Source organism: Mauremys reevesii, linkage group 11 (genome assembly GCF_016161935.1).
Source record: "Mauremys reevesii isolate NIE-2019 linkage group 11, ASM1616193v1, whole genome shotgun sequence".
Lineage (NCBI taxonomy): Eukaryota > Metazoa > Chordata > Testudines > Geoemydidae > Mauremys > Mauremys reevesii.
Window position 1 is genome coordinate 54,940,063 of NC_052633.1, and position 24,982 is coordinate 54,965,044.

The 24,982-nt window shown below is 39.9% G+C and overlaps 1 protein-coding gene across 30 annotated transcripts in view; it reads left to right on the forward strand.

Moving 5' to 3' along the window:
- The window catches only part of GTDC1 (glycosyltransferase like domain containing 1), a 266,987-nt gene that overhangs the window by 213,666 nt on the left and 28,339 nt on the right, over positions 1 to 24,982 (forward strand). For 27 of the 30 annotated variants that reach the window (XR_005586243.1, XM_039495011.1, XM_039495008.1 and 24 more), the window contains one exon: positions 24,604 to 24,713. The exons of the other annotated variants lie outside the window; for them this stretch is intronic. Coding sequence is in view for 26 of the 27 variants with exons in the window: in XM_039495011.1 (XP_039350945.1) it covers positions 24,604 to 24,713 (110 nt within the window). In the remaining variant the exon portion in view is untranslated. The remainder of the gene's footprint in view (positions 1 to 24,603; positions 24,714 to 24,982) is intronic. 30 annotated transcript variants of the gene reach the window in all.

A 24,982-nucleotide genomic window follows, 5' to 3' on the forward strand; every position in this document is an offset into this window, starting at 1 on the left:
CATTTTCCAGGGAATACATTCTAGCTTTAAATCTGTGTTAAAATGTCTTTGCATGAGAACAGGCCCTTAAATGCAATCCCTGCCCCTTCTCTTCATTCTTCCTGAATCTGAGCCTGTCAAGGATTATAGTGTGCAACCTCTGTTGACAGTAGATAAATAACTGACAGTATTTTAGCAGAGTTGCTTGGTTCTCTGCAGAGTAATTTGTTTCCTCCTTTCCACCAACTCTTTAATGTTTTGTTATAAACATCTATAGTAAGGCACTGTTAACAGAAATGACTTATAGCCAAAGACCTGTATAAAAATACTGCAATGGTTTCCTAAACTTCTCTGCCTAAATATTATACTGTAGAACTAGTTTTTTCCGTTTATGTAAATATTCTTTACTTAAAATTGGCAGCATAAATACAATGCTCAAGGGACAGAGAAGCCAAACCTAAGGAGGAGAACTTTCTATGGTATCACAAATTTTCATACAGAGATAATAAAATACACATTAAGTAAAGAGAGTAAGCCCTGAGTTCAGCAGTGATTGGTGTGACAAACCCCTCCTCCCATCCACGCATTCTCCAGGAGGTCACAGAGCCCTGTTAATGCTGCTTCAGGAATCTCCAGGCTACAACAGCTGAGGGGATCACCCGTCTCCCCTCCACAAGGGGGTTTGACAAATGGCTCCATGAAATTGCAAATCCAGTGGATCCCAAACTATCTCTATTCTGAGGTTTAAAGCACGACTCTCTGGCACAAAGAGGCTGTAGACCCCTTCATAGTGCCCCTGCATCTTTTCTTTACCCTTTCACTCCATGTAGCAAATCTGCAATGGTTCTGCTGTATTCAGGGCTCTTTGTGGCTCTTACTTGGGCCATAGGTTTTTGCCCTGTGTGTGCAAAATCATACCAGCAGCCATAAAGAGTTGGGTAATGGAGAGTTGTCAGAAACCAATTCTTCTTACCGCAAGTGTCTGGGTATGATATAAGATCACACGACAACCGTAGAAGCATTTACACACTCTCACTCACACACATGGACACACGCACAGTTACTATCAAATCATCTGAGAGATCACACAAGCACAATTACATTATGTGATATTGTATATAAAATGTGAGTGTGAAAAAGCCATAGAAACGTCAACAGGAAAAAAAGGGGGAACTACAGTAAGAGCCATGATGAAAAGGGGCAGGGGGGGAGGGAAAGGCTGAATAATAAAAGTGTCCTGAGATTCTCTTCTCTTAGGGAAAACAGCACATACCCAGATACAGCTGTACCTGTCTCAGTCATCAGTCTGTTCAATTTTAAAAGTGAGTTAGTCACTTGCGTCCACTAATGAATTTAAGAAATGATCCCATATAGAAAAGCCTGTTGTGTCAGTGTTCTACCCTCCTTCATGTACTACGCATTGCTGAGCCTCCTGCACACGGTGGTGATCCAGTCCCACCTCTCAGCAATGAACTCTTCAATGGGTGACTTATCTGTGACATTGCAATCTGTCCCCTGCCTGCAGTGATGTCACAATCACACCACTCATCAATGAGCTGCTCACAGAACTGGAGGAGAAGAGATCAGCACAAACTTTTATTTAAATTATGACAACTAGTTACCAATTCCGTAAGGCCCTCACAGGATCAAGAGTAACTCTGTTAACAGATTATGATTTATTAAAAAATGTGATTTAAAATTGATTCTGGAATTGGAATTTAAATATTTTCATACAAAAGTAGCGAGAACGAAGATTATTGAATAAATGCTACAGAAATCTTCCAGGTAATATTTTTACTAAATTTTAAGATTGTTTGGGCCAAATGTTGTCCTGTTGCAATGCAGTTGCACAAAAGATGGGCAGGACAAAATAAACTGCTCCACCATTGCAATCCCTCCCATCAGTGCAAACCCCACTCCACAGGGGAGAAGAAAACAGGACTGTTGTCTCACCCCTCCACACCAACTACCCAGTCATGCTGCACCATCCAAAGGGTATGGAAATGTGGTGGTTCAGAAACCATGTATGCCAGCTGTGTGCCAGCTGAGAGCTCCCCTATGCCAGGGAAATTCGTAGTTGGCAGATCTGACTACTTTCTGGTCCCATTCCAGTGGAATGTAATGGGAAATCTGGCCCAAGATATGTACTGAACGGTACATGATCTTCTAAAGAGCCTGCCTTATTGACTGTGTATTTTACATGGCATCTTCCAAAAGGGCACTTTAAATATGCACTTAACTAAAAATGTGCATCTTAAAAATGTGGTACCCTGTGTCTTTCTGTGCACCTTTATAAAAATGTGTTAGATTATGCACTCTTTCCAGTATTGGTGTTCACATTATCAAGTGTGCATGGTGTGGTACACAGTACAGTGTATGTCGAAATCGGCAGCAGTTGCACATGTAGCGCAGCCACTTGCACAATAAATGAGGAATGCTAAAAAGTGTCCAAAGTTCATAGCAAGTGCACTGCCTATGCCCAAAATGCAGGGTTCATAGATTCATAACGCAAAGAAATCAAAACCAGTTTTCACTAGAACTCTGAAAGGCACATTTTTGTTTTGGAATGTTATTTATTTATTTACTTTTTTTATTATAATGAGGAAAGTGTCCCATGTCCCCCACTCCTTCTCCGCACTTACCTGTATTCATAAAACATCTGACCAGTTAAGGATAAAACTTTTTTTTTAATTTATCTTTGGAAGACAACCAGCCCTTTCAAATATATGATAATTTTCCAATAAGACATACAATAATATTAAAAGGAAAAATCTGTTTTTTAAATAGTACTTGAGAAAATTTAACTTACCTAACCTACCCTAATTAAAGTTCCAATGCTGATCTCTGGTGAATGTGATGTATGTGATACATACAGATCTAATATGAGTGAAACATCACCATAAAAGTGTATGTATGGATATCATATCAAGCAGAAGCTGCACTTCTTGACTTCCCCAAAAAATAGAGGGAAAAAAGTTAACTATATTCCCATAAAAAAAGCTTAGTTAAAGTGAAGTTAAGTTTGAGAGCGCATATGAGTGTAACAAAAACCATTCAAGAATCTTAGTTATAAAGCAAAATATTTAATATAATGAATCCCCTACATTGTAAAAGGCCTTTTTTTAAATCTATGGCTTTTTCTAAGAGCTTTTAGAAGTTTATAGGTTATAGTGGAGAACATCTTCAGTTTGGAAAACAAACCATTATAGAATGGGGACCATACCAATGCCAGCCTTCCATCATCCCTTTATCGGTTTTTCCTAAAGGGCTTTGAAAAGTTGGCAGTCCATGGAAGCAGAAATGTTATATTTTAATAAGGGGCAAAGGTGACTTTATGCTAGATCTGCACTCTCCTGATCATTGGGCTAGACTTGGCCCTGCTTAAAAGTATGATAGCAGGAGAAGACCCTGGCGACCATTCCAGTAGTCAAGGATCAACTGGCCACTTCTGTCTGGATGCATAACTTAAAGTACCCAATTTTGAAAATTTTGGTCTGAGATGATAATTAGGACAAATTCTGATACAACTGTAACCTCTTCTTCAGGCAAAGAGCAGGGCAGCAGTCGTTTTATTTTATATGATAAAATTACAGAGAATGAAATCATTGTTGTGTCAACCACCTGATAAACATTCTGCATGACCTCAAGTATCCATTGTTCCCAAACAACAAATGGGGAGACAAAATATCTTGCTTCATGAACTTGAGAGAAAATGAAAATGTTTGTATTACTTGTACTTATTGTGTACTTTGCATTTCTTTAAAACCTTTAATCTGAGTATCTCATGTGTTTTACACACACAAATTAACTTTTATAATCCCCATTTTACAGATGGAGAAGTTGAGGCATAGATCAATTAAATGGCTTTTCCTCGATAACAGGACAAGTTATTCGTGCCTTCAGGGATAGTATTCAAATTGCCTAGCTTCCCGGCCTCTTTTTGAACAATTAGCCTGCAATACTTCCTCATATTTTATCCGCTCAGGCATCAGATTACTGCCTCATAAAACAGAGAGGGGCAATGACATCAATGCTTAAATAAGGATGCTTAGAATTTTCATGAATGAAAGGTTCTGATTGGCTGAAAATGGGGTAATGTACTTTTTATATTTCAAGTAAGATTACATTTCTGCCAGTCATATGTAAAGATACCCAGAGACTAGCAAAAGATGTTAGGTTTTTCTTGTATGGTTTCTTTCTTGTATGGTTTCAATTGCTCATGCACCCGATTAACAGTTGAAACATTCTTCTCATTGTTTATTAAATGAAATAGGGAAATATCTCAGAAATACAAAGAGTTAAAATATTTTGTGATCTATTCCCTTACTCAGATGTATACTTCAAATTACATTCTTTCGGTTGAGGGAAATCATTTCAGTTACCCTGATCATTTTAGAAAGCAGTTCTCATTTTGAAAGTCTTTTTTTCATTAATGTAGATATGTTTCTAAGATGAGGAATTATGTTTCTTCTAATTATGGTTACAAGTAGTTAATTTCCTTTTTTAAAAAGCTCTGTGTGAAAGACAGTTTCCTTTAAAAAAGCAAAAAAAAAAAAGTGATACAGCTGATGTTCCTGTTGCCTTAGCAACAGATTTATTTATTAGGGTCTGAAATGACATGAGTTAATATACCACATACCTGCTGATCGGCAAACTCTCCTATTTCAGCTTCAGTTGACAATTAAGTCCTGGACAGCTACAGCCAGGGGTTAATGTTACTCATTAGGAGAACTAGGTCATTACTGGGAAATCAAGGCACTTAAGGCAGCATGGATAAAATACAAAATTCAACATCTCAACGAGTGAGGGTTTTTATGTTAATTAACCTTATTTTCCTTGCATTAAAAAAAATCTTTCATATGTGCATATAACAGTGGATCAATTAACTGAAAAAAAAAGTAAGCTTTAGTTTACTTTCCTCTCCTACTTGTCTTCATTTCCTATGGAAGGATTTCATTATTTTATGGAAAATTCTTATGTCTATATGATGAGTAAAAAGGGTATTAAAATTAAGAAGGGAATCATCATGGAAATCAGCTTTACCACAAGGGAATGAGCAAATAAAGGCCTTGGAAATGAAAATAAATAAGCTTTGCTAATACCTCACCTAAGGAGCAGAATATAAGCCCATCAGAGCTGGGAGATATTTAGAGGTACTTCTTTGCTTCTGTATTAAGCAGTTACATAGTTATTTGACCTTCAGAAACTGAAACTTTGGAGAAGTAAATTCAAGTGGTTGGTAAATATTCTATTTATGGAAAGCTATACAGTGAATTAGCACATGGTAACTTTGGTAGTTCATAATTGCCTTTTTGATTTCCAGTAAAATTAGATACATTCACTGAAAGTTTTTATTAAGATGTCTGAGTTTTAACTTGATAAGTCATAAATTATTTAGCAAAGCTCTCCTGAAAGCCTTTATTTACAATTTTTCCCCAGCAGCCTTTATTCAGGAATGGGAGAACTTAATAGGCTGAAAAAGAATTATATCCAAAAATCCTTTATTTTCATTTACCACCCTCCCAAAAACATTTTTTTTTAAAAAACAAGTCTGAACAAAAGCTGTGGGGCCTGATCCTGCTCACAGTTACATATGGGTAAATATTATGTAGTGTAAGTCTGTTGAAATCAATATAAGAGCAAAATAAGACCTAGGATGTGTATAAAAGGTGGCAGTCCCAGACTACCTGCTACAAATGAGAAATTCAAACCCTACGGGTGATTTTCTGCCACAAGCTGAATGATTGCAGTGTCCTCTAAACTATCCTATAACCCAGAGGTCCCCAACCTTTTTCGTCTGGCGGGTGCCAGATGATGAGCCACAGAGGACCATGGTGGCGGATGAACATCCTCCGAAATTTCGTCGACAAGCAGCAACGTCAATAGGCGTCGCCACCGAAATGCTGCTCACAAGTAGTGTCATCCAGAGGCGTCACTGCTGAAAATTGGCAGCATTTCGGCGGTGATGCCTCTGGATGACGCAGCTTGTTGGCGGCATTTTGGCATATGCTCGTCCACCAGCCAGTACGTGGGCACACTTAGACGCCCTGGCGGGCGCCATGGCACCCACAGGCACCGCGTTGGGGACCCCTGCTATAACCTCACCTGTTTTCAGTTCATAAACCAGGTTCTCTCAGAAGGGCAAAAAACTTTACCATTATGGAGGAAAGTGATAGTAGGTTGCAAAACTACACTGAATCAGAATGGCCAAATCTTACAAAACTACATCTGATTTAGGAATTTGGGGTGTTTTGTGAGTTTTGCTTTAATTGAAGATTATAATAATTTCTTTTATTGAAGAACTCAAAAACAGTTTGTAAGTACCATGGCTACAGGAATACGTCAAGTCTAATCTTCTGTTGAAGTATATTTTATGCTACCAATGTGGTAATGTGGGATAGAGTACAAGTAATATGGAAAATAGAAGTAACGAAGAATCGTGGAAACAGGAGTTGTGTATTGCTTTAACCACATTCATAAGGCACTGGTAAAACATACAGATGTGATAATAATAGGCATTTATTTTTCATTAAAAAGCCTCATTAAAGTAACATAAAGGGTCAGTTTAAGCCAACACATTCAGAAAACCTCATTCTTCACTTACTATTAAGTAGACATGGTAGTTCATCTGTGTAATACTTTAGTGAGGCCCTGTGACAACTACTCTATCATCTTCAGTACCATCAACACAGAAAACATTGCTGAATTAAGGGATAGCTCTAGTCATAACTTTGCATTGTCTGGAATGTGTGAATTTATTTTAAAACTTGGAATAGATGAAACACCAAAGTTTCAGAGTCTGGGTTCTGTTTGGTGTGTATCCAAAAGATTATTATGGGTGGTCAAAGTTTTATCTTATTAGTTAAACTTATGACTGCTTCCTTCCTCTTAAACTGTGCTATCTATTCTTCCCCAGAAATTGACTTCATGATCCTCCCTTTATTCTTACCCAACGCTGTCTCAGAAAGCTTACACTACCCTTTGCCTTGTTCTGGATGGGAGACACAGTGACTTGCTGTTCTCCTTTTGGGTCTTTAGGGGTAACTGGAAAGTCCATTCCTCTGTCAATCTATCTATCTACCTATCCATCCATCCATCCATCCATCATCTTCCGTGTGTGCTACATTAAAAGAACTTTGTTAAGGTTGCAAAGTAAAGCACTCAAAAGTTAGGAAATAGCAGAATTAAGATCGAGTATGCAACCTTACTCTGCCCCCTGGGGTGTATGCATTGTGATACAGTCTTTAATTACATGATTCCATACTTTATTTTCAAAAGTTTTTTTCTGGCATTTCCTAATCTTTGAATGCTTGACTTTGCCACCTCCGTTCCTGTCCAATTCTCCTAATGTATCCAGTTCCAGTCTCCACTCCTCAGGTTTTTCATTCCTAGCCCAATTTCCCTACCTAGTTTCATCCCTCCAGACTCCCCAACCCAGTCCTAGTCTCCCTCCTCACTACCAGTCCCAGTCTTGTTGCCCAGCCAGTCCTAATTCTCCCTGCCCTTCCTGGCTCCTCACCCAATGTGTCTCTATCCCTTACCCTGGCTTGCAGTCACCTCCCTCCCTGCCTCTTCCCAATCCCTACTGGCTCCCAGTCTCAAACCCTCCCTAGGCTCTTTGTCCAGTCTGTCTCCTGGTCCCAGTCTCTTTTCCCAACCATTCCCAGATCTCCCCCAGCACACAAAATCCTTGTCACATCTGGCTCATCTCCTCTGTCACCTTCTCCCATCCCACTGGATCTCAGAGCTTGTCTCCACTTAGCAGGGGAGTAATGTGTGGTGATCGATCCACCAGGGTTCAATTTAGCGGGTCTAGGGAAGACTCACTAAATCGACCGCCTATCGCACTCCCGTCTACTCCGGAATGAGAAGCATAAGGTAAGTCGATGGGAGAGTTTCTCCCATTGACCCAGCGCGGTGTAGACACCGGAAAAGGTTGACCTAAGCTACATCAACTCCAGCTATGTGAATAACTGTGTCACTTAAGTCGACTGTGCCTGTAGTGTAGACCTGTCCTTTTAGTTTCAGTCTACCCCAGCTCCTCATCCAATCTCAATCTCCCCCCACCTACTGGCTGCCAATCACCCTCCATTTCCTTCCCTGGTTCTCACTCCTAGTTTTCTTGCCCAGCTGGACCCAGTCTTTCCTCGACTCCCAGTTCCAGTCTCCTTGACCAGCTAATCTCAGTCAGTGCCCCCATCTCCTAGTTACAGTCTCCTTGCCCAGACTGTCCCAGTCTCCCACCTCCACCCCAACTCCCAGGACCTGTTTCCCTTTTCTCCCCACTGCCAGCCTCCCGTCTCAATTTCTACTCCCTGCCCCCAGTTACTTGTCCCAATCTACTCCTCCCCTTGCAGGTCCAGCTCTTGTCCCCTCTACATTCAAATCCAGTAGCTTCCTCTGTACTCCCTGGGCCCAGCAGGAAGTCACTGAGAGCACAGGAGAGACGCGTTCTCTGCTCTCAGTTCAGGTGTTTGGAGTCAGCACCTGGGCTGGAGAATGCCCAGTGTGGAAAGAATCTTTGTGGAATTAAGCTGATAAAATCTAAGAAGTCTCTACTTCTGCAATTTTTCAGAGGCTTGTATCTTGGCCAGATTTGAGCAGATTTTCACAGGGACAGTAAGAGCTATATGCCTGATACAAAGACCTCTTGTCAAATTTCTAGTCCCTTTCCAAAGCATGGGGACATTAGAGCTTTTCAGAGAAAAGAGCATCCAGTCTTTCATGTTTTGTCCATGTTTTTACATGGACAAAACAATGTATTTTTCTATAACCTTGTTTTTGGAAACAGCAAAACCATTTGTCTGAAATTTTCCAAAAACGTTTAGCCAGAGGCAGACACCCAGCATAGAAAAATTCAACACAAACGATTAACACTTGGCACAATTAGCAGCAACTGAAAACAAGGTGTTAAAATGGGAAGTGTAGGGCCACCTTAATAATAGGTGGTGTTACCAGCCCCACTAAAATGTACTGCACCGAAAATCAATGGAGTTTATGAATGCCTCCCAAGAGATAAGCAAATCCTCAACAGGCAAATGATCTAATATTCTTCCTTACTTCCTCCAACATAGTAGGGGGTATACTGGGCTCCCCCCCTACCCCCCACACACCTTGTTTAATTTAGTTTCTTCTCACCCCTCTACAGCTATTTATTTTTCTTCTCTATCTTTCTCTTCCTTTCTTTTTGTCTTCAACTCTTTTTTTCCCCCTCCTTTTGCCCTCCCTGCTTTGCTGTGGTTAAATGTGGCTGTGGGAAAACTAAGTCAAAGAAATTAGTTCATGCTTTCTTTCTGAAGGCAGTGAGATTTGTGGTCATTCTAATCTCCTCTGGTAATGAGTTCCAAAGCCTTGGTCTTGCTGCCAAGAAAGCTCCTGCTCATGAGCTTCACCCTTGTGGATGACAGCTTCGTAGTTCCCGAGGAACATAATTGCCAAGGGAGGTCATCGTTCCAGCGAGAGATGAGTTGTCTTAGAAAACTTAGGGCTAATTACTTAGAGGGCCTTGGTGGTTAGGACTGAGCCTTTGACTCTGATCCAGTGTTCTATGATGAGGCAGTATAGTTAGCAGAGCACTAATGTGATGTGCTCATAAATATTGAAAGTTGCAGTATAATCCAGTCCAGAAGTCATAATGTCATAAATTACCATGGCCAAAGCATCATCCCGCATGATGGGTTGCAATGACTGGGACTCCAGAGAGCAGGATGGGCTAGAGTCCTCTTCTTTCTTTGAGTCCTTCCTTTACTAATTTCAAGGGTATGGCTATGGACCAATTTAAGAATCTGGGGCAGGCTCTCTCAATCAGAGCTTTTCAAAATATTCCCTTCTTACCCACATCATCTCCATCTTGCCTGAGCTCAGCTTCGGTCAGCTGTCTTCATTCACACACCACGCCTTGTGATAGTTGGGAAACATGCTCTTTCTGTCAGAGGTAAAATTAGCAATTCGGACCATGACATCTCAAAGTTTCCCCCACAGCTCCAAGTAGGTGTTAAAAAGGGTGTGGGAGAGAACTGAGCCTTGTGGGACTCCACAACTTCCTGTGTTGGAAGTGGAGGAGCAGTTACCCATAACTCTCTGGGAGTATCCTGAAAGAGTGGATTGGACACATCCTAGTTCTTTCTTGGGACCTCTGCAACATCTCGGAGGCAGGACAATAGTGTGTTGTAGTCACCAATATCAAATGCCTCAACACAGATCCAGTATGGATATCTCCCCTTTTCAGTGGACAGGACCAGGCTGATTCTGTTCCATGACCTGGCCTGAAGTCTAGCTGTGATGGATGCAGAACACTGTTGGTGAGTGTTTGGAGATGACTTTTAGACATTTTATCATTTTCCTAGCTCATGAATGGGAGGCTGGACACTGGATAGTAGTTTGACCCTTCAGTTCTTTTAGGGGGCCAGCTGCTGGGTCACTCCTCTCAACCATTTTTGGTGGCATTTTGCAACAAAATGCATTGCTGGGTTTCAATGCAGCCAGTGCTGCTGGCTCTTTCACAGTTAAAAAGCACTTGGGTTAATACACTACAGTGCTAATCTACACTACCTGATCTCATACAAATTGTGATCATTATATATTGCAATAAGCTACACTCAGATGTGTTGTGCTGGGTTATCAATGCTTCTAAGGTATATACGACACTTGGCCTTTGCATGATGCCTAACAATACCCCTGGGGAATGGCACAGTGCTTAATTAGGCCTCCCTGAGGGTTTGAAAGGAAGATCTGGTGGATTTGTAACATATTTTTGTAGGAGATTTTAGATTTAAACTCTCTTATTTGCATTAATAAGATTTGCTGGATTGCTGTGCAAAATAAACTAAAAAAGACTTTGAATCACATTCTGCTTTGTTACACTTGTAACAAATTGGGGTTAACACTATTGAAGTCAAAAGAGTAAGCTGTCATCCTCACTCAAATGCATGGCATTATTTTGGATTTACACCAGTGTAACTGAGATCAGAGCTGGGCCTTTAGCTTCAAAGGTTGTTCTCTCTATTGGGAATAAATAGAAGGCTCACTGACTGATTCTGATCCTGAGGTTTCCTTGGATAGGAAATGCACAGTATTTTATTGTGAGGTTTTTTGTCATTAATTGTGAGGGGAAAACAAGAAGAATCTAAACAATAAACACCCAAGGTTCTTTTCTTTATGAATCTCTTACAGATAACACAAGATAGTAGAAAATGCTTTTCCAGCATAAAGCAGCATGCCACCCATTTTTCTCAGCCAAGTAATCTGAAAAATCTGGAGGTAAAATACACACTTCTCACTATATGCAGGCTATGGACTGTAATTGAAAATAAAGAGCCATATTCACCAGTGTATTCTGGCTGCTTTGTGCTGTTTCAGTGCCATCTTTGCATCCCCTGACTTGAATATACATTCCTCATTTGCAGCCAAGGATCGGGGCCTTTATTTTCCTATAGGTTTTGTCGTTTATTCCTGCTGAATATTGTTTATGCCTGCCACTGTTAAAAAATCAGGTTGCTGGATAGCCTTTTCAGTGAAACTGATGCAAAAACATCTCCTCTCTCACTCCATTTTATATTAACCTGTAGGGGTAGCGGTAACTTTTGATGCTTATGATGCCAGACAGCGTTTAGAGGCACAATTAAAGAGATGTTGTACGTGTAACAGCTAAGGAAGAAAGCTCACTAGATTTAACTACATATTTACACTATATCTATAACTCCTATTGGAAATGTTAAAGGTGAAAAAATAAAGTGATACATTGGATAAACTGGACTTAGTAATGGATTTTTCCTTCGTGTTTGCATTTTCTTAGCTATTTTTTTCCTGGCAGATATACTACTTCTCTTGCAGCTTTCACGGCCATTGTTACCAAAAATTTGGTATTAGAATTTTACTCCTTCTTTTGTGAACTCCTTGATCTTAATCTAGATAATAAAGTATATTTAAGTAATTTGATTTAAGAAATCCCCCCTCCATTCTGCGAACTGTGAAAGTAATTATTACTAGAATGTGTTTCAGACTGTAGTCAATATTTTTCTAAAATGATTCCTTTTAGTTTAAGACGAATATTATCCACTTGAGGTACAATCGTTAACTGCCTCTGAACCTCAAAACATCCCTGTGAGGCTGTGTTACTGATCCCATTTTACAGATGGGGAAACTCAGGCAGAGAAGTCACACGGCAAGTTAGTGACAGTGCTGTTCCAGATTCCCAAGGTCATGCTCATTTTTCTAAATCATGCTGCCACTCTTTAATATAGACCAGAGGTCGGCAACCTTTCAGAAGTGGTGTGCTGAGTCTTCATTTATTCACTTTAATTTAAGGTTTTGCATGCCAGTAATACATTTTAACCTTTTTAGAAGGTCTCTTTCTAGAAGTCTATGATTTATAACTAAACTATTGTTGTATGTAAAGTAAATAAGGTTTCAAAATGTTTAAGAAGTGTAATTTAAAATTAAATTAAAATGCAGAGCCCCCTAAACCAGTAAGCAGGACCTGGGCAGTGTGAGTGCCACTGAAAATCAGCTTGCGTGCCGCCTTCGGCACACATGCCATAGGTTGCCTACCCCTGATATAGACTATTATAAATCTTTATTCAGGCAGTAGGATGAGATATAATGTTGCATCTAAAATATTGAATAATGAACAATGAATTTCAAAATTACACTCAATGGTACTTATAGATAAATGCCAGGACTAAGGTGTTGGCCTCAAGTGAGTCCTTCGTACTAGTTCAGTGCATTCTGCATTTGAAGACATTTCTGCTCAGTGAGCTGAACATGCTGCTTCTAGCTTTTTGAGAATGGGCCAGCCAGATGTAAAGTCACCAGGAAGCTGGTATCAAATGAGTCCTGTTACTGGCCTTTGGTACAGTGTATTTGAGGACTCAGCTCACTCTGCTCAAGTATGTTTTATAGTCATGTTTACTGTATCAGTCAAATCAGTAAAGAACCACAAGGTTATTCTTAACCTTGAGTTATTGTTTATCACCCGTCTGAAGAATATCATTACAACCCTTTCCATCCATCTGTCATCAGCAGACTCAATAATTGCTACGTTCTTTTGCTGACTGCCTTGCTACTGCTTTAGTACCCGTTTCTCTTTAGTTTCTTATCAACATATTTTACTTCTCCGTGGTTTTGAGCCTCTTCTTCCCTCACTAATGCCCTGTATTTCCACTGATTCTATAGTTTCTATCATCAACTGTACTGTCTCCTCCAACATTGATTCTTTTGTTCCCCATCCCTCAGCACACTGTCCTTCCCACTAAGCCACAACCCTCACTTAACCCTTTCAACTGTTTTCTTGGCTTCTCTTCCCTCACTGCTCAGTGCCTTTGGAGAAAAGTCTACATTACCTTGAGGAAAAATCCAGGGACCGGGCTAACTTTCTCCACTGTAGATTTATTCTCTCTTTATTCAACTCTTCCTTGCCAAACAGCTTTATTTTTTCTCCTTAATTGATTCCTATCCTGTAATTTCTGTCACCTTTTCTCTACCTTTAATATCTTTCTCAGATCTTCTCCAACACTTCCTCTTATCCCCCTCTCAGCCCGTGATCTTGCCAAGAAAATGTGGCTACAATGTAACAGTTCTCTTTTCCCTTCCTTCATCCTCCACTCCCACCCTTGAATCTTAAGTGTCCCATCTACTTTTTATTTCCAATCTGACGACTATACTCATCTCTTTCAGGGATCTCTCTCCATCTCTCTCACACCCTTATTTTTCCTCAGTCTATCCCTTTCTTTTGGTTTTGTCCCCTTTGTTTTCAGAAATGATGCTGTTTCACCTATCATGAATAAACCCACCTCCAAGTCCTCTTGCTTCTCCCATTTGCTGCCAACATCACTATTTGACTTTCCTACCAATAAATGGATCCTCTGCAATGGGGCTTCTGCCTCTTCCAGTCCACTATGACTGCTCTCACTAAGGTCACAGGTGACCTACCTCTAGTCAAGCATCCTTCTCCATCAGTGCATTCAGCACTGTCGATCGTTCCATCCTTCTCAACACTGCATTCTTAGTTTTTACTCAATTCTTACAATACTTTGTTCAACAGGTTCTCATACTTTCCTGGCTGTTTTTCCAGTGTCTTATTTGGTGATTTCTTCTTCACCCCACTGCAACAGTATCCCTCAGAGGTCTGTGTTCTTGGCAACCTCCACTTTAATTACTACCACAGTGCTGGTGACTTCCAATCTGTCTCTCTACCACTGAACTGTCCCCTTCTGATCAACCTCACATCTGTCTTTCCAACCTCTCTGCCCTGCTGGCTTATGCTTCTCACACCACCCTCTGCTCTGATTCCAGTTCTCTCTTTGTTATGTCTGACATAGAATGTAAATTCCTTGGGACAGTGACCTGCCTTTTATCTCTAAGTGCTGCTCACAGCTTTGTAAATAATGAATGATACTTCCATGGACCAAAATTCAGTGCATCAGCTGTTTCCTGGCTAGGACTAAAAAGTAGCTAGAAACACATGTTAGCTCCCAGTTTACTAATACACTGAATTTAAAAAATTTGGGTCCTTATTTCTAAAGATGTCACTGGTGTTTCAGTTTCAGTTTCTCTCACCTTTGCTGAGTTCTGTTGGTGGCTTTGCCACAGCCTTCTTATGTGACTTTGGGCAAGTAACTAAATCTCTCGGTGATATGATAATGCTTCCTTACCTCACTGGACAGTATTTGATGCTTTGCTCATTATTGTTTGGAAAGTGCTTTGAGTTTCCTGGATTTAAGGCATTATGTAAGTGTAAAGTGTTATGACGTGCCCCTGCTATTCTGAATTCTCTACCACTGAGACATGGGAAATTACCCTTGTTAAATGTTTTCAGGTTAAGATTGACCCTTTTAGTATTGCTCTTAGCTTAGCTCATTCCCCTTTCAAAATGCACAGTACCTTGAGAGATCGTTATGACAGGGCCTGTATTAAGTGACTGTATTAAGTGACGTCGTATTACAACGGGTACATACCCTATGATACATAGTGAAATTTGAGAGATTTTTTCCCCTGCCAGATTCCCGGGTTCATTTTATTGCATCATTTAAATTCATATAACTATTGTTTTTAAACATAGATGATTTTTAAAAAGAGAAAGCACGTATCTTGCTCTTCTGTTTTACGTCTCTTACCATTTTTAATGATGTATCTTTCTCATACAAATAACTGAGACTGTCTGCAAGATATGATCAATTTCAGGTACATCTACGTATTTATCTGACTGTACCTTAGACTCTTACATGATCTCTTACTGAAACTAAACCCAAATACAAGATATGTATCTGCACAGTCGGATGATTTACAAGGGGCAGATCTGCCCCCCCATTTTATCTCTTTTGCACCACTCCAGCAGTGGAAAGCAGATGGAAAGCCAACTTAACCAGGCAGTCTGGGAGTAGAGCCTAGTGAAATTTTTCAACTTGTTTTCAACAAAAAATGCAGATTCAGGGTGACTGAAACATTTCAAGAATTTGCATCAATTACGGCATGTTGTTTCAGTCGAAACAAGGAAAAAAATTCAGAAACGTTTTGATTTTTCAGGCAGGATTCCCAAGGGGATTTAGGTTCCATTCACCAAATAGAAGAGGACGAAATGGTGATGGTGCCCCCCCTTACATCCAGTAGTCGAGTGGTTAGGGAATTCACCTGGGATGTGGGAGACCCTGGCATTGGAGCAGAGCCTTGAACCCAGCTATCCCTCCTCTCAGGTGAGTGCCCTCACCACCAGGCTATAGTGTATGCTGGGATGGGCCTTGTTCAGTCTCTCTCTTGTTGAAGCTGTTCCACTTTGTATATAATACTTGAATAGTCATTGGGCCAGAGCGAATGAGAATGGGTCTAGAGCCTGGTGGTTAGAGCACTCCTCTGGGAGAGGGGATACTCACCTCTTCCTCCTCGGTTTTGTGAATATAGCCTTCATTTCTGTTGCTTTTCTTAAAAAGATTAAAAATGCCCCCAAACCAAGCAGTTTATTTAAAAAAAATGAAATATTTCAATTGACCAGAAACAAAATTTTTCTGACTTTTTCAATTTACCAAAAATTCTGAAAAATGTGTTCTGGTTCAGCCAGAGCCAAAAGATTTTTTTTTAACTGCCAGCAAACCAAATAATCATTGATTTTTGATTGAGTACTCTGCCATAGGGGATTCCCAGGTGGCTCCCAAACTTTGCTGGCTCTACACCTAAACTTCCTGCCACTCCCAACACAGGGGACAGGAGTACTGCTAAACTCAGTCAATCCCTGGATAACAGAATAGTCTTGTGAGGACCACTCTCAGCCAGTACAAAGAGAAGTTTTGGCTGGCCCCAAAACAAAGGAGCATAAAGGTGATGTGAAGCCACTTTGTCCCGTCTTTCCCCCGTTTGATCCTGTGCCAACACAGTTCAGCTAGCCAGGAGAATCTGAGCCATTGATTAATCAGCCCAGATAGCACTCTTGTGTGATGAAGAAGTAAACAGTACTATCACCATTTTACAAATGGAAAAACTAAGGTGGAGAAATTGGAGGCTAAATCTTGGTCACAAAGGTAAATTTCCCATTGACTGAAATCAGAATCTAGTCCTAAATTTCTTGTCCAAGTTCACAGAGGAAATCAGGGTCAAAGCTCAGGAATTCCTGGCTCCTGGTCCTGTGGTCAGACTGCTAGACCATATTTCTCTTTAGCCATTTCTAGAGAGGTTTATACGGTAACACTAACAAGAAATCTGTTAAGTACACACGTGGATATGGAGGTTCAACAGCTCTAAAGGCACTGCCTCCAGCTCAGGGTTAAAGCATATTTCCAGGGCAGAATTGAGAAGTATGTGTTACCTTTGTCCATGCTATAGCTGTTGTGTAGCCAAAAGGTTGTCATTCCAGCACCTTTCATGCTCTCATATCCAAATTTAGAATATGTTCATGTCAAGTTTCTGTTTCCTTTTTACCAAGTGAATAATTACAAGCATTCAGTCAAGCAAAAATGAATACAAGATCATTTCAAATATGTGAGAATCAAGGAAAATGGATCATAGACTTTCATATTAGCTTAAGTTTTCCCAAACATGTAGTGAAAAAGTGCATAGTTACCTCAAGCTTTTTACACAGTTTTTCAACTGCCCTTAAGAAAATGGAATATATATAATTGATAATGCTTAACAAAAATGCAACAGATGCAGCCAAAAGTGCATGTCATTTTGAGCAGATCTTTACAGAACAGACATTCCATATTGTGTTCATCTTTTTCCACAATCACTGCTGTTACAATCTGGTGTGTTTAGCAGTTGTTGCTGAGTAAGGGAGACTGGATTGTATATGATTTCCCCATGTCAACTGAGAAATACATCACTTTCCTCTTTGGTGTACCATTATTACTTACAATAATGTACAAAAATACATTTTAATGTATAGATCCCCATGCCTCAAGCATTTTACAAGCCATAACTAAATAACTAAAAATAAAATGATAATGGTGTTGTGCCTATAAAAGTCGCAGGACTCAGAATACTGAAACAACATAAACCCCCAAATTAGAAAACTAAAAGATACATGAAATTCATCATTAAAATCCAGATACATTATTACTATCTTTATATCAGGAAAATAGAGAAGAGCTAAATATTTTGCAGGGAAAATGTGGAAGGCGGATCACATGCTCACATGGGAAAACCCATAGGAAGGGTTTCTGTGGGCAAGAAAAATTAAAAAATTCCCCTCATAGCATTTCTTCTATTTTGGTGAGTGCAGAATTTGTCTCCCCTCCCTCTCCCAATTCTCTCCAATTGCCATCAAGCTCAAAATCGATGTAGGTGCATAGGATTCATTAGACATGTATGGCCATCTGTGAAATGGCCATGTGCCTCCCCACAAGTTGTAAGGCACCTTGTTAACCTGCCAGCTCCTGCACAGTCTGACTCAAACACTGTCCCTCACAAGTGATTGCCTCTGGGACCTCTGCCCACCTCCAAAGGAAAGAGGCATTTTCGATTATGTAGGGGCTCTGCACATCTTGGGATTGCATAGTCTTTGCTATAGGTCTGTGTAGGGCATGCTTCATAGCCCCATCCCTCTTGCTTGATTCTCCCCATTTGTGGCTGCTGGATACTACAGAAAGGGGAAATACCCCCATCCCTGGGAATGGAAGGTGGTGCAGGAAGCAGCTGGCTCTCCTATTTCTGTGCAGGTAGGGAGAGACCTTTGCTTTAGAGGATCTAGATCATGCTCTGAAGTATGTGTGGACACATGACACTTGGCTACATATTCCGAGCCTCAATCTAAGAGGTCCCATTGACTTCAACTGACTGGCACTTGCTCAGCATCTCTCAGCCATAGGCACACATTATGTAGATCACGTATTCTGCTAACAGTAGTATCAGGTACTAAACACCTGTAACTGTCTGCTGCCTCAGTGGGAGATTGAGGCCATCAGTGAATATTCATGACCTTAAGAGTTATCCTAACACCAATTATCTTCCTTACAAGCTTTATCACTACCACTTTTACTCCTGACAAGTCTGACTCCTCACTTTGTGTTGCTATTTTTCAGCTCTTCTTAAAATATATGGCCACTTAGATGCCTACTTGCTTAATTATAAAGAAATTAATGGTTCCATTCATTTCAGCTGGACATTTTGAAGAGAATTAGAGCACTAGAAGTACATTCTTGCACATCAGCTATCCTTCCAGAAATGGATAATTATTTTATTTATATGGATACAAGCAGCTTGTTGGTATTTCAGTCCTGGGTCTTTGTAATTTAAAAACTTGTTGGATTTTCTGAGTCAGTATTCTCATCCACTTTAGTTTATTGGAACCATCATCATGAAAACTCCTGGTCCACAGATGTGAAACAAATTACCAGGCTTATGCTGTTGCATTCCACTTTATTATTGGGAACAAAACAAAGCAGGGGGATATACAACTTCTTAAAGTAATTATTGGGGAGGGGAGGTTAATCTAATTTTCTAGACCTCAAAATTTCTGAAGATTTTAAGCCTAGTAAAGTACCATTTTAAACATTAATTAGAAGATACATTTGTTTTAAATCAGTAAACCAAAAATATTGACTGAATTAGAAATTAATACATGTAGAACTGCCGATGTCATTTAGCTTGAGATTTCCTGAATGATATAATTATTAATGTTTCATATATCTATGTGATAAACCTACAGATTCATTTTACGTAATTAGTCTGTGGAGGAAATACACCACTACTTCTGAACTGTCGATTTTCCTGTAACACAAGAAGGAAAAGAGTTGAAGTTTTTAAATAATAAAACAAAATATTTTAAAGACATCTGGTCCACATCTGTCCAAAGTATAATAATTTAAAGCAGAGTAATTGCATGCAAGAAATATAATAATCACACCTTAAAATAGAGAAAATAACTTCTTCAATTTTTAATGTAATTTACCAAATTATGGAAATTTTTATTCATTTATGGTGTCTTTTTAACCTCCTGTTCTGTCATAATAAAGAAGATGAAAGCTAGATGCTAGTCCTTCTTTTAAAATAACCAATCCAGTGTTTTTAAGACCTTGACTGCAGAAAAAAAAATGATTCCAAATCTTTAGTTATCTTCAGATGAAATTAGAGATTATTTCTTATTCATTGCTAAAGTAACTTTAGCACCACCCCCACCACACACATAGTTACTTAAAGGCCTGATGGTGCAAAAAGACCGTCACATCAGATGTGTTCTTTCTTCTGTATCCAATGCACTAAAAGAATCATAAGCTTTATATTCTTAAAATAGCTAGTCACAAAATTCCATTTGGGAATTTTTTAGCAAATGTATTTGACTAACATATTGCTTCTGCAAAAACATTTTTTTGCCTATTGCCAGGGACAGTGTAAATATCCTAGGAGCATAATGGAGTAAAATCTCATTCATTGGCAAGTTAGTGATAGAAAGGTAAGGGAGTTGTCATTTTATTCATAAAAATACTTTCAATGGTGTCACCTTCTGTGGTGTGGCAGTGAGGACTCACTTGCTCCCATCTCTAGGTCCTCCAGCTGGTGGAAAGTTTGAAAATACAGTGTCGTCAGAAATGGGTCAAGTTGGGTATCATTCAAAAGCCCTTTCTCCCTCAAACATAATGGTACCAAACATGAAAAATCTAGAACAACTATGTAGATATATTTGAGAGAGATGTTTAAAAATGAACATTTTTTTAAATTATACTTCAAACGCAGATGCATTGTTTACATAAAAAAACTCTTTGGTCTTTGGTAATCCTAGAGAAGTTTGCCTTGACATGTAGGACATTTATTCACCAAAGTCGTTATCAGAGTTGTCTCTGTCTAGGGCACCACTGCTAGATACGTTGTCACACTGATTCTCGTGCTGCACTTGCACATCTCCATACAAGGCATCCTGCTAGCCAAACATTTGCAGGCCGGTGAGCATCTTCTCTTTGCACACAAGCATTTAATTAGCTGAAGGATTGGTTCGGGAATGTATGGTATTTCATGCATAACTAGTGTGATCCGTCCATCCTCCAACACCCATCTAGGCCTGACAGAGGAGGGTAGTTTTGGATGCACTGGATCATCCTGGGTCCATTCCATTGTTTGGTCATTTGCCTTCTTGATAGCAGATAGAAATGCATACCTTGTCAGTAACAATTTTTCTTTGTTTGTCTGCTTCTTGGAAAACATCCACCAAGGTAGCTTTGCAACTGCATAATAATAGTCTTCAAATGGTAAACTTGGCGTATGAACATATCCAGTGCATTTATGATTTTGTCAGTGACTGTCTCAGCCATTCCAAGCATCTTCAGAGCAAGGAGTCTTTGGAGGCTAAATCAAAAGTCTTCCAGTAAGTTAATTTGGTCTTTCCAGCCAGCCTTCCAGTCGTGTAACATCCTGAAAGGGTCTGAAAACCTGACAGTACCGTGGTTTTAATGGTGTGAGTGATAGGAAAACATCTCTGAGGGATATACAGCAATTCCGTTCCCCAGCTGCTGCTGCTTCTTCTTCTTATTCACTCCCTGTGGAGCATAAGGCGCCAACCACTCTCCTCCATTCATTTTGTTCTTGAGCGAGACAGCAGATTTCATCCCACTTCATTCCCAGACCTTTCATTTCCTCTTCAATGGTCCTTCGCCATGTCCCCAATGGTCTACCTCTCCTCCTTCTTCCTTGTGGTGTCCATCGTAGGGCAATACGAGCAGCAAGCACAAAAACAGAATCTTGCAGAAGTCTTGGGTAGTATCTCACAGAGAGCACTAAAACATCTGCGTCTTGTATAAAAATCCAGAGTTTAGTAGCACCTCTCTTTGTGGCATTGACAGCATGCAAGATAATTTTAGTGTCAGTCTCCTCATGGGAACTACGAAGAAACTCCACAGAACAGTGCAAGGTATCAGCTTTGTTACACAATGCAACAACGAAATTCTTTGAACAATTCCTTGCATGCTAGAGTATTTTTTTTCTGCAAAGCATGCAATTAACTAATCCTTCATTTGAGTATGAGATAGTAGCTTCTTTAATGTGACATTGAAGATGTTTGTGGAGTCAGTGATTTTGTATTGGACAGGTGAAATAAGATAGAGTCTCTTCTTTCTGGTAATATTTGTAATTGATTCCTCAACATACATGTCAAATATGAGGTGGATTATGTCATTGATCCAGTATATTCTCTGTAGCTTCATAATGAAATTAATCAGCCAAATCTCAGCAGAAGTTAAGTTTCTGCTTTGTGGAGAACTTATCCTCAGCCATCTATGATTGCTACATTGAAAGGACTCTGCTGGCATAAGATACCAGTCACATTGTCACTGGGTGTTGGCTTAGGAAGATCATGCTAGATGTTTATTAGTTTGCTTTAGTTTGCTTTTTGCCTGGCACATATGCCATCGCATTCAAACACAGATTGTTGTACAACGAAGAACTTATACTTTCCCAAAGTCTCACGTAGCTCAACATCATGCAGAGATCTGGTCACAACCAGGAGATGAGCAAACAATGACCTGTCTGTGGTTAGATTTGTAATAATCCCTGCTATAGTCACTTTGATTTTCTTTTAATTCATTTACAGCTTTAGTCTGTTCTTGATTGGAGACCCTAGATTGACAGACCTCTGGATAATGCTTTGGATTTTGAAGACTTCAAACAGGTCATGAACCAAAGTATCCACTCACCTCTCATCACTTGAACCTGTTTTGTCATTATATTACTGAGCTCTGGTCTGTTGTACTCAGATGTGTTGCCAGTACAAGTAAGCTCATCCTGTCACTTTAAAAATGTCCTCTTCTTGGCACTTAACAGCATCTAATGAGTCTTGATGGTGCTTGATTACTTCTGGGAAAATCATTCCAGCTGCGCTTAATATTTCGTTCAAAATTCAATGGAGTACTGGGGTTGTCAGGAAAAACTGGGCTTCCATGTTATGCCCACCAACCCAAAAATAACTTTCTTTGCTGTGTTTTCATGCTCTAGAGCTTCATCTGAACCAAATGCGCAGCAGGGAATTAGCGACCGTTAAACACTCCAATTTCCTTCTTGAAATTCCTCCCATGTGTCAGGGGCAGACTTCAGTACACCTCTGATTTCAGCAATTTACCAGGCAATCATTGGAGAATAGTTGGTTAGATCTAAAGCAAAAAAAATTTCACAAAGTCTTCCAGTCCTGTCAGATGCAAATTCCAATTAGCACTCCTGACAAATCAAATAAAGAGAGCAAAGACTCTCCCACAGCTAACATTTGTCCTGGCATTTTCAACTTTTCCTGGTGCTCAATGTACTTCCTCTGCAACCTTGCCAAATTCAGTCTAGGGTGCAGTTCATGTAGCACACAAGCCACATGTTTAACCAGGTCACCAAGCCACATGTTTAACCAGGTTCTCTACGGTGGTATTCTCCAAAGATTTAGCTACTAGCTGGTATTCTTCGCTCCCCGTTAATGTCTAAAAATGATCAAGACCAAAGTAAAAACAAGGATTTTGTAATAAATTTCTTTGGGATTCGGTAGCACCCACCTCTCATGAGCATGCCCTGGTTGAGTGCCTGTGCCTGCACTCTTGGTTTGTGGTGACCTCTGTCGGTGGTTTCTCAAGCAGGTTTTCAATGACTCAGCCCTCCAGCCAAGTCTCACACACAGTCTGTATGTGAAGCAACCAGACCCCTTCTGGTAAATACAGACTACCAGTACCCCTCTGTTGTTATCTCTGTAGCCCTCCCTGGGTTCAGTCTTTAAACAGTTCCAGCCCAGGTATGGGGCCGTACCCACCAGTGCTTCCTCCCTGGACCATTGTCTTCCTGCAGCCCTCCCTGGGCTCAGTCCTTACTCAGTCCCAGCAGCCAGCCAGGAGCCCCTTTGTGCTTCCCCTGTCCCTGACAGTAACTGATCTGTCCGTGGTCCTACTGCTCCTTGAGCTAGCCAGGAACTCAGTCCTCACTCCTCCACTTCCAGGCAGAAACTGACTGACTCTGGCCCTACAACTCCTTTTATGTGAATCTGCTGGGCCCTGATTAGCTGCTCCCTGCAGCTTCCCTCATTGGCTACTCCCCCACTACCACTCTAGGTCTTTTACTCCTCTCTGGGATGGGATGTGGTAGGACCCTATGGCCTCCAGCAGGGAGCCACTGGGCCTAGTACAACCTATCACGGCGATTGTATTAATTATGTTATGTAATGTATGTTATGTAACTATGTGCATACTGTTTACAAAGGTATTCCATTAATTTCAGGCTGGATGCTGACATCTTAAGCAGTACCTCATTAGATCTCTTTTGGCATTATAAACAAAGCTGATAATCAATACCACTGAACCACTTCTTTCCTCCTGATAATAGCAAATCAACTCGAAGCACTCCCATGTATAGTAATCTGAAACGTTAAAAAAAATTAATCGGTACATGTTCTGAGCATGTTCTGTTAATCAATGGCCACAATTTTACTTTGTGAGGGCTTCATTTTTGACGTGCCTCTGTTTAAAGTATAATTTTAAAAAGCTGATTTTAAACATTTTTCTCAAATACATGGCTACATAATTGTTCTAGGTTTATATTGTTTGGTACCATTATGTTTGTGGGAGAAAGGGCTTTTGAATGATACTCAATTTGACTCATTTTTGATGACACTGCATTATCAAAATGTCCACCAACCAGAGGACCTGGAGCTGCAAGGAGGGGAGAAAGCGATTCCCCACCACAACACAGAGGGTGACACCATTGAAAATATTATTCTGTAGATTTTTACTAATCAAATAACCCCTCCCTTATCTTTCTATCATTAACTTGCCCATTGAATACACGTGCTCCCTGACTAAAAAATGAAGGTGCTCTCAGTGTTTTCTGTTAGTATGGCAGAGATATGGTTATAGCTGGGTGAAATAAATATTGAAATCTATATGCCATCTAAGTTGTTAATTTAAAGAGTGAACACAAGGTCTCAGAAAGATGGGCCAGGGAAAAGGCTTAGGACTCTAACAAGGCTGATTTGTATTCTTGAATCCTAGGCTGAGGAAAATAAAAGTCCATATGGCATAAGCCATCATGCAGGATGAGTGAGCAGAGGAGGAAGTCATGCTTAGGGGACTGAGCCTGAGGTCCCCAATACCAAAAACAGAAGTTATGATAAACCTTACTCTGATAAGGTAAAAAGTTTTCTACAAATAAACATAACCTAATTCAAGGTAAATTCTGTTTGTTTATTTCAAGGGAACATGATAAAGACCCTGAGAGTTTCTTTAAAGTATTGCTGAAACTTAAAGAGATGGACCTACCTTTTCATATGTCTGTCCTTGGAGAGACTTTCACTGATGTACCAGGTACCTTTTTGAAATATCTAATTCTTCAGGTGGCATAAGCCAGACAAGTCTAGAAGTTATGATGTTGGTAAATTACATAGTAAAACAAAAAGATGCTGGTATGTTATCAAATCAAATAGTTATATTAAAAATACTTCGCTCTTTGATATTACTTGAGAGTATAAAGCCATTTATTTATGATACGTGTTCCATGCTATGCATCTATATGGATGTAAAATATATAGATGTAAGAGATTGGATAGTTCAGAGAATTATTAATGAGATACAGA